Source organism: Hipposideros armiger, unplaced genomic scaffold (assembly GCF_001890085.2).
Source record: "Hipposideros armiger isolate ML-2016 unplaced genomic scaffold, ASM189008v1 scaffold_82, whole genome shotgun sequence".
Lineage (NCBI taxonomy): Eukaryota > Metazoa > Chordata > Mammalia > Chiroptera > Hipposideridae > Hipposideros > Hipposideros armiger.
Genome location: NW_017731432.1, coordinates 629931 through 640124, shown reverse-complemented (window position 1 = coordinate 640124; position 10194 = coordinate 629931). Strand labels below are relative to the sequence as shown.

The 10194-nt window shown below is 50.3% G+C and overlaps 1 protein-coding gene across 1 annotated transcript in view; it reads left to right on the top strand.

Moving 5' to 3' along the window:
• Positions 1-10194, top strand: part of RIMS3 (regulating synaptic membrane exocytosis 3) — a 38827-nt gene that overhangs the window by 14622 nt on the left and 14011 nt on the right. Inside the window, exons 2-3 of the mRNA XM_019643859.1 lie at positions 1363-1540; positions 6120-6367. Of these exons, the coding sequence (XP_019499404.1) occupies positions 6151-6367 (217 nt within the window). The 5' untranslated portion in view covers positions 1363-1540; positions 6120-6150. The remainder of the gene's footprint in view (positions 1-1362; positions 1541-6119; positions 6368-10194) is intronic.

Here is a 10194-nt window from a genome sequence, read left to right as displayed (position 1 = left end):
GCCTTCCTTGAGGGAGGTAAAGATTGCACAAGCAGAATAGGAGCTGGCACAGTGTTCCCCACTCAGGCTGGGTGTGCTCCTTCAGCCCAGCCTACCTCCCCCACCACATACCAGCCCTGTCACCCACTCATATGTCCCGGAGGGGAAAAGGAAAGGTTAGAAACAAGGGAACCCCTCTCCCCTTCTGTGGATGCAGGCACTGGCCTCTGACATGGGCACAGAGTGGCATGGATGATATGATGGATAGCCCTGGTGCTGGAGCAGTGTCAGGGCAGGGTTCTCCAATGCCAGGCTCAGCACCCAGCAAATGGCCAGGAGATGAGGTGCTGGCAAGAAAGAGCACAGCTTCACATGGCAGCTCCCACCCCAACTGAGGTGCACACACCCAGATGCCATACTCCCACACTTCCCTGGGCTCTCTGTACTGGGAGATGACCCCTTTGATCTCTGAGCCTTCTCAAGGAGTGTTTGCACCTGGTATGTGACCCAGACCAATAAGCGCTAACACCTGTATAGTCTTTTACTGTTTACAAAGGCACCATTATGAGCAGCAATAATGTCATTGCCCAACTGAGCACTTAGCATGTTACCAATCCTTATTTGTACTATTTCATCTAAGAATCCTAAGGCTGTCATCATTCTTCCCATTTTAGAGATGAGGCATGATAGGCTTGGTTTATTACAGAAATTTCCCTGACTCCTATAGCTTGGAAGTGGCAGATCTAGGTTTTGAACTAAGTCTGTCTGCCTCCAAAGGCTGTGCTTTTAATCACTATGCTTTTCTGCTCCTCAGTATCTGACCTGATCACCAGGGTAGCCTGGAGAGTCAGGCTGGGGCCAGGTGGCCAGTAGACTCATCTTATAGGAGAGGAATGGAGGCTCAGAGAAGCCGAGTGACTTGCTCAGGGTCACATGGCTGGGGCTGGAGCCAGGAGCAACACACACACACACACACACACACACACACACACACACTCACTCACTCCTGACTACTGGGCATGTCACAGAGTATCTGGGGAGGGACACAGACTCCACTAGTCAAGGGGAGGACAGAGGAAGGAAGACTAGGATCTAGCGCTCCTTAGAATTTGGACCTGGATGAGTAGTCCCTTGTGTGTTTAAAAGTTGTAGGTGGGGCTTCAGCACCAGCGACTTGACATTAATGTTCCGAAAGACAGATCAGGGGAGCCAGGAATTTGGACAATGTTAGGAGGGAGGAAACAGCAAAACAGAGTTGAAATGATTTGCTCAAGGTCACACAGTAATCTCCAATTATGTCTTTTTACTCTACAAGCTCCTGGAAGCCTTTGAGGACAGATGTCTTCTTTAGCCCCTCTTCTAAGTGCCCCTGTTTCCTTCCAGACTCATCACATCACCTCCTCCTGGGAACTACCCTGATTGCCTTCACCCCCTTTCTTGAAAACCGGTGGTGTCTCTGCAGAAGTTCACTGAAGCCTCGTGTTAATGTCCTAGGGGAGTGCTGTCGGGAGGGGACAGCCCCCTGTGATGCGGAGCACCACGCTCAGATTCATCGGCTTCGGTGAGTTTGGATTCTCTTTAAGGTGAGATGCAAGGAGGAAGCACCTGACAGGTAAGGTGGAACCTGGGAGTTAGAAGACGGGTTAGTGCTCTGGTTTTGTCACCAACCTCCTATGTGACCCTGGGTGTGTCCCTGTCCCACTCTGGGCCTTGGGCTCAGGCTAGAATAGGGATGGCAAATCAGTTTTTGGGGTTTTTTTTAAAGATTTTTATTGGGGAATTGGGGAAATGGGAACAGTGCGGGGGAATTGGGGGAAGGGGAACAGACAAGTTGCTGTCGTTTTGTTCTTCAGTCTAGTTGTGGAGGACGTTGCTTCACTGGCCCAAGTTGGCACCATCATTGCGCTCTTCCCGGGCGAGGCAGATCAGTCGCCGGCTTCCGGACGGCCGCTCACTGCAGCTGCTGGCCGCTCACGCTGGCTGCTGGCTATACACGGTAGCCCATGGCAACCCACTGCCACAGGGGCTGCAGCCTCCACCGTCGCTGGCGACTCACGGCTGCCCAGCTCCAGGTTGAGCTGTTGTTCAGCATCTTAGCTGTAGAGGGCAGTGTCACTGGCCCTCATATGTGGGATCTGAACCGGGGCCCTCTGGCATCCCAAGCCAGTTCTTAACCATCGCGCCACTCGGCTGGCCCCGGATGGCAAATCAGTTTTAACTCCTGAGCAGGTTCTCATCAGTTGGTGCTGGAGCACAGTGTTGAGAGGGATTCTGAGGTTAAACCTGCCTCGATGGGAAAGAGATGGATTAGTGATGTCTACTGTGGGTAGAGGATGGGGAGAAGTGGTAAGAATTTGTTTGCCATCCCTTCCAACCTAACAGTCCATCACCCTGTGACAGATTCCTTGGTCTTCCCTATTGAAAGGGTGGGTGGGTAGGTTCATCTTGGATGTTTGGGTGGTCTCATTGACTCAAAAACTCATTATCTGGTTAGACACTTGGTCAGAGGGACCCAGGTTCCCAAGGTAGACTGGCAGAGCTCTGAGATCTGCTGTTGTCAGGATTCAGGAGAGGGTTTGGGGAGCCTTTGGGGTAAAGAGACCCCAGGGTAGAGGCCAAACATCGAGGGCAAGAAAGAAAACACTAAGCTTGTTCCTTGGGGATCTTGGAAGGAATCTGCTGGCATGGAGCTTTGGCAGGAGTGGGGGCAATGGCTTCCTCCCTGAAGGGTAAATCCGAGCTAAAGTCATAGATGCTACTGAGCCGTAGAGTGGGGTCAGCAGGGAGTGCTTGACAGTGAGGTCCCTGTGACCCAGTGAGGCCGGGGCAGAGTTCCCTTCCTTGCGATGACCTGAACTGGGCTAGGAGACAGACAGTCCTGCTCAGAGGCAGGAAATTGTCGAAGTGACTTTTGTGGGAAGATGTAGTTCACTTGGTAGCCTTTAGAACCACCGGAACATGAGGTGCTGTGTGCTGTGTCCTGCCAGCCTCACCACTCTGCCCCCTCTCTTCCTGCTGACCCTTTCCCATCCCTGTGGTCTGATGGCTCAGGGGTTGCTGTGCAGTAGGACTTCCCTCTTCAGATGGGCCAGGTGGCCGACTCTGTCTGTCTTTCTGTCTTGCCCTTCTTGAGCTAGACTGGCTGCCAGAGAAGCAACAAGAGCCCAGTTCTGAGCCTGTCACTGCAGTATGTGTTTACAGACTCTGCTCTCCTGGTCTAAAGGACTTACCGAGATCACCTAATCGGATTCCTTTGTTTTACATACAGATGAGGAAACCAAGACCCAGAGAAGGTGACACAAGGAATCCGTATGCATTCCAATCCCACCTCCTGATTCTTAACTCTCCTAGACTACCTACCCAGGACTCCTATGCCATGGGTCAGGCCCTAAGCTCTGTGGGTCCAGTGTTTTGGGTCTGGCTCCTCCTATCCCCTTCGGGTTGGCCAGACAGGCTGGGCCCTCCCAGGCCCTGCGGGTAGTTAAAGATGAGAAAGTGGCTCTGGATGGTGCAGAGTCCTGGATATCAAACCATCTGCTTGTCGGTTGTATTCATTATTTATGAGGAAACATGAGTCCCTGAGTTGGCAGGGTCAGGAATTTTGTCCCTTACCCTCTTCTCTTCTTGTCCCCTGGGAGTGCTGTTCTTACGCTTCCTATAGGCTGGCTCCTCGGGGGGAGTACTTGCTTCTCCAGGTGTGGTCTGGGTGGGACCTCAGTTTCTCCTCATACTCACGCCAGCTGTGGGAACCTGGGCCAGAGAAGTGTTTCTTATACTAGATGCTTCTTTATACTTTTTTCAAAGAGCCCAGAGGCCCAAGGCAAAGCCTAAGCAGGAGGGGTGGGCCCACATCTGTGGGTGACTCTGGGTTGAAGGGGCAGGGGCTGCACAGTGTGCTTGTCTCTTTGTGGAAACAGGAGACCTAGGATCGCGTCCAGGCCTTGCCACTTCTTAGCTGAGTAGAATGGACGAGACCTTGACATCTCTAAGACTCAATTTTCTCATCTGCGACATGGAGATAACTACACACCTCACAGAAATACTTTCGAGAGTAAGTTAGGTTCACACTGTAGCAGATTCAAAGTATCAGATAAGTGCTCTCCCACCATCCACTAAAAGCCCATGCAGATGCCCCCCTCCCCCCAACAAACAAACAAACAAAAACACACAATCTGGCACTAGAATTGGAAAGTAAAAAGAAGAGATCATCATAGGCCCAAGTCCAGGGGACTTTCCATTAGCTGCAAGGTTGATGGGGGATGGATAGAGAAATATAATCCGGGGCTATGCACACATCACACGGTGAGCGAGAACAGTCCAGACAACCACAAAGAAGCAAAATACAGCGTTGACTCATCCCCACTGTCAGCCCTAATTCACCAGCCCTGCCGGAGCCACACTGACCAGGAGACCAGGAGGCTGTTCTCCGCTGTCTGGAGACTGTCTCCCTCATTAGCTGGAGGGGTCCCTTCCCTTTCCCACCCCTATTTTTGTGCCCCTTTCTATATCCTTTTGAAAAGTTGGATTTCCTCAGGGTCACAGGCCTAAGGGCAGAGGGTCAAACACAGTGCCCTGAGCCCTGGGATGGAGAGCTGCCCTGGGAAAAGCACAGGACAGAGCCAGGAAGGACTGGGTGCAGCATGCCCGAGTGGCCGTCTCTCCGATACGCGGCCTGAGCATCAGACTTTCAGCCAAGCTGTAGGGCCCATTGCCAGAGATCCCACCTCTTTACAAAACAGAGCATAGATGCCTGCTGCCCGGCTCCCCCACAGTGGCTGCCAGCGCCCTCTGTCCACTTCCCTACCACTCATTGGAACCGTCATTAAATATTTAATTGCATAATTAGTTATTTACTATCTGTCTGTCCTCCCGGACTGGAGGCTGTAGGAGGGCAGGTTGAATTTGGCCTGGCTCACTGTTGTATCTTTGGCACTCAATATAGGCCTTGGAATGTTAGGGGCTTACATATTTGTTGAATGCAGTTAGTGGGGAGAGTCACTTTGTATACTTTGGAAAGGAATTTGGCAATATATTTCAAAAATCAAAAAAGTGTTTATGCCCTTGGTATCAGGTAAGATGCTTTTGGATGTAACAGAGAATCCTGATTCAAACTGGCTTAAGCAAAGGAAAACATTAATACGTTATCTCACATAGCGGGAAGGCCAGAGAAAGGCAGGCTTCGGGCTGTCCTTTCTGTCCCTGGGGCGTTCTGCCCTCGGAAACACTGGCTTCATCCTAGGGCTGGACCCTCTCAAGGGGGAGGAGTCTTGAGGGAGGGAAGTGGTGGATTGAGAAAGAGATAGAGAGAGAGAAGAAAGTTGAACCTGATCTAAGAGGTTAACTATTGAAATATTTAAGTCAGTTATGCTACCTCCATGCAATGAAATATTATGGTGGCATTAAAACACTTATACCAAGTGTTCATGACATTGGGAAATGCTTGTGATATAATGTTAAGTGAAAAATCCAAGGCTTAAAATTGTATTTGTAGTATGAGTTCAATTATTTTTAAAAATGCATAAAAAAAAGAGACTTGGAGGATTTGGTTAAAATGCTTATCACGGCTGCCTCTCAGTAGTGCAGGTAAGGGTGATTTTTGCCTGCTTCTTTATCCCTTGCTGTACCATCCCTTTCAAGCAAGAGGACCCCTACTACAGTCTGCACAGGCTGGAGCCAGTTTTGCTCTCCCCGTTCGTCTTATTGGCTATGAAAATAACAATCGCTAACACTTATTGAATATTTACTCTATGCCTGACACTGTTCTAGGCACTCTCATATACACTGATTTAATCCCTACAGCAATCCAATGAGGTAAGTGCTTATTTCTTGCTTTGCTGAGGTGTTCGCTGAAACCCCAAGATGTTTGATCACAAGGTCACCTTTGGAATTCAAGACTGAGCCATGTGATTCCTTTGTCTTTACCACCAAAACAGGTCACTTGCCAGGGCGGTCCTGTGCCAATAAGAATAGTTCAATTTATTGATCCTCTCTTTACATTTATTTGTTCATTGAATCCTCACAACCTCAGAGAGACCAAGTGACTTACTTGCCCAAGGTCACACAGCTAAGAAATGGTGACTACAGTAGAGTGGCCCCAGGGTCTGATGTGGGACCCCTTTGTCTCTTCGTCTTCCCCACAGAGTTGTCTGAGGCCCTGCTGCTCCTTGGACCATGTTTAACGGGGAGCCCAGTCCGGCCTCAGCCACAGGCCCCAGGAATGTGGTTCGGAGCTCCAGCATCAGTGGCGAAATCTGCGGATCCCAGCAGGCTGGGAGTGGGACGGGAACCACCACAGCCAAGAAGCGGCGCAGCAGCCTTGGGGCCAAGATGGTGGCCATTGTGGGCCTGACCCAGTGGAGCAAGAGCACGCTCCAGCTCCCCCAGCCTGGTGAGGGGGCATGGGACACCAAGGGGTGGGGTGGAGCCCCTTGCAACAATAGGGCACCCAGTGACTGTCCTTATAGGTGTGCAAACACTTATGTGTAGCATTTACCATATACCAGGCGCTGTTCTAGGCCCTGTATGTGTGGTGACTCACTGAATCCTCATGTAACTCTATGAGGCAGATACTAAAGCACAGAGAAGTGAGATGCCCCTAACTACACAGCTAGTAGGTGGTGGATCCTAGATTCAAACCCTAGTGGTTGGGCTTCCGAATTCATTATCATTACCGAGCTCCCAACCGTTACACTCTGCTGCCTCCATGCACAAACTTACACATTAATCATCAAATATTTATTAAACAGCCATCGTGTTCCTGGCACTGTGCTAAGTGACACAGCTTCACAAACTCACAAGACTCAGTCTCATCTGTAATCTCCGAGTTTCCTAAGTACAAAGAGCCACACAAATGTTGTTACCCAGTCACACACATACATGACAAAGTTACAAGAGAGACATACACAGAAAAAGATACACGCACTGCACGGTCATATAAATAGCATGCACCATTGCTCAGGTAAGCCACCGCCCTACTACCAGGTAAGGATAATACAGTCATTCACACCATATATGGTCACAAATAAAGCCAGTCATACAAATCATATAAACACAGTCCTCAGATACAGACAGACCCAGATCACAGAAACACCATTACACATGCACACACAATGGGCCATGGTCACAGAAACATGTCGCATATTTGTACACACATACCTCACAAAAAACCACACTCACACACCTTAACAGCTACATCCTGATAAATATATTAGACTTTCTCAGATACCTAGTTATGGAATCCCTATTATGCTCAGACTGGTGGGTGACCCACCTGGTCACACACAGTCACACCTGAACCCCACATCACAGGAGGAGTCAGCCCTCCCCACCAAGACCTCCTTACTTTGTGGCATCAGCCCAGACACCAGCTGGTTGTGTATTAAAATCTCTTCCTGCTTATTTTGTTCAGAGTAACAACTTCCCCAGGAAACCTTCAAATAGGCAGCTGGGTGGGGGTGGTGAGGGGGTGGGGACACCGGAGGATCTGGGGAGAATGCTCATCAAGACTCCCAGTTGGGCTTGGGGGTGGGGGACTTTTCCAGGCCTTAAAATAGATTTTTACAAAGCCCTGCACAGGAGCACTGGGACGGTCTTTTCTAGCACTCAAGCTGCAGTGTGGTTTCTGGCTCAGGGACATGCTAAATGGGGAGGGGGCTTGTGGTTATCAGTGCGCCCAGGGTGGGCATGGCCTCTATGAATATGCACTCTAGGCCTGACACTAGGGAGTCAGGAAGATGGGGACCTAGGAATCCAGGAGTTATGCTGGGACAGGACCAAGGGGTGGGATTAAGGTTGGGGGATGAAGATTCAGAGATCGAGGAAGTGTTGAGCTTCAGGAGACCAAGCCCTGCTGATCTCTGGCTGAGTCAGCTCCAGACCCAAAGGTTTCTTCATGCCCAAAGTAATCGGGAGGGACAGTGTTTCAAGGCCAGGGTCTGCCTGGGGCTGTCCACCTACCTAGACGCCAATCAGCAGGCAGGGATTGGAGTGGACACTAGGGAGATCTCTAGCCTCGAGGGGAGATGAGTGAAGATGCGGCTTCTGGGTCACTTGTCCCTGTGGTATGCAAGGGCACAGCCGAAGGCCCGGAGCCTGAGCCAGGGAGATGGCCCAGATGCCCTTCTCATGAAAGGTCTCTATGAATCATCCAATCACCAAATGTCAGAGCAGTAAGGGCCCCTTGAGATCATCCAGTCCGATGTACTCATTTTATCGATGAGGCTGAAGAGAAGGCACTTTCCTGAAGAACAACTTCAAGGTGGCCTTCACAGCCACGCCCTGTCATTTACTAGCTGCGTGACTCAGGCACCCCTCTGAGTGAGCCTCATTTGACAATAAGGACAATAATGCATGCCTTGCAGAGCTGTCCAGGGGATTAAATGAGACAGGGGATGCAAAGGTACTCAGGCTTGTATAGCCTTAGTATTGTTACCCATGGTCACACAGTAGGGCCAAAAAATAACTGGAGTTCTCTGGCCTTCACAGCTCTGCCCCTTGCTTGTAGCACACGCCTCTCCCATCTATAATTCCTTGTCCCCATTTTTTTCTCCCAGGCCTTGAGGTTGCCAGTGTCCCAGCTTGGAGCCCCATCCTGGGTGGGAGAGTCTGGCCCCAGAGGGGTGTATGGGGCTGACTCACTGTGGACATCAGCCCTGGGAACTCTGTTCTGGGAAAAGATCTCAGCAAAGTATCTACTTCTGTCTGCAGGTGCAATGACTCAGCTCCCTGCAGGGCTGGGCTGTGTGAAGTGGGGAGGAATTCCTCTCCTGGATCCAGCCTTCTGGGCTCTGGGTCTGCCTTCCCAGGGGCATCCTTCCTCCTAGTTTATTCATACCCTGCATTGGCCTGAGCTCTGCCCATTCCCTCTTCTTTGTTTCAAAGCCTGCACCAGCCTTCCCTCTAGTTCTTTGGTCTCCGGCCTGCCCTTTCCAGTTTACTCCTCACATTGCCTTAGAGTGGCTTCCAAAAACTTACCCTGAAACTTTAGAGGACTAGTCCTGGCTCTAACTCCTCATGGGACCTTGGGAAAGTCACTTTCTCACTGGGCCTGTTTCCTCTGTAAAATAGAGCTAAAAACACTCTCTTCCAGTTTCCTTCTAGATCTAACATTCTCTAAGTTGTGGGAGCAGTGAGGAGGGTGGGGTCAGGGCATTGGGGTCCCTGGACACAGGTAGGTTCTGGCCTAGCCTTAGGCTGTGTCCACGTGGGGCCATTCTGGGCTGTCCCAGCTCCTGCCCAAACAGAGCTCCTCTTTTCAGTACCAAGGACAGCAGCTCCTCCTTCTCTGGGCTCTGGGTCAGGATGGGGAGAGGGCTCAGGATCATTCCATGGGGAGTACTGTTGGGAGCTGTAACTGCCTCTCCCTTGTATGTGGTGGGACAAGTGGGATGGTTCCTGGAGTCTTTCACTCTGCAGGGACCACAGAATCATTACAAGCAACTTGGCCTGGTTCTGTAGAGAAAGAGGCTGCATAAAGTTACTTCCCAGATCAACAGGATTTAGAGACTGAACAGTCATGAAATAGTAGAGGAATTTTCTCTTAGGTTGCAATACCTTTCTCCCCACCCAGAAGACATGTAATTTAATCTCTGATGAATCACACCTCAAACCAATGTGGAGCTGGTGGAGGGGAGTAAGAAGTAGCACATCCGTAGACTGGAAGTCAGTGGCCTCAGCCCTATGGATGCCTGGACCTCAGGCTTCACATCTATGAAATGACAGGAGCAGAGAGCTAGCCAAGGTGTCTGTAACATTTCAGGATTCTGTGACTCCCCCACCCACAGTGGGTTGGGCAGGTCTAATCAAGGTAAAATTTTCTCCTAAATGGGTCAAAACTTTCCCAAGCTTTAGAAGAGTGGAAACTGGGATCATGTGGTCAGGCTTTGGCTTCAGCTCAGGGTATGTGTTGGGGTGGGGGGATTCGAGGGTAAGGAAGGTCAAGTGCAGTGTCCACAGACCCATCTGTCTCCTAACTGAGTGTGATTGAGTGGATGGGTTCAACTCCAAGTGTTATTGGATGAAAGTCACATTTATATGGCAGAGTATGTTGTATGTATACATGACTAAGACCTGGTGGTAGGACCATTGGTGGCTGTTGTATGAACATACACGTGACCTTGTATGTGAGATCACTATCTTCATAAATGTGATTGTCAGCACTTCTGTGTGTCTTCTCATGTGAAAGAAGTATGTATGAGTTCATGTGACCATGTGTGT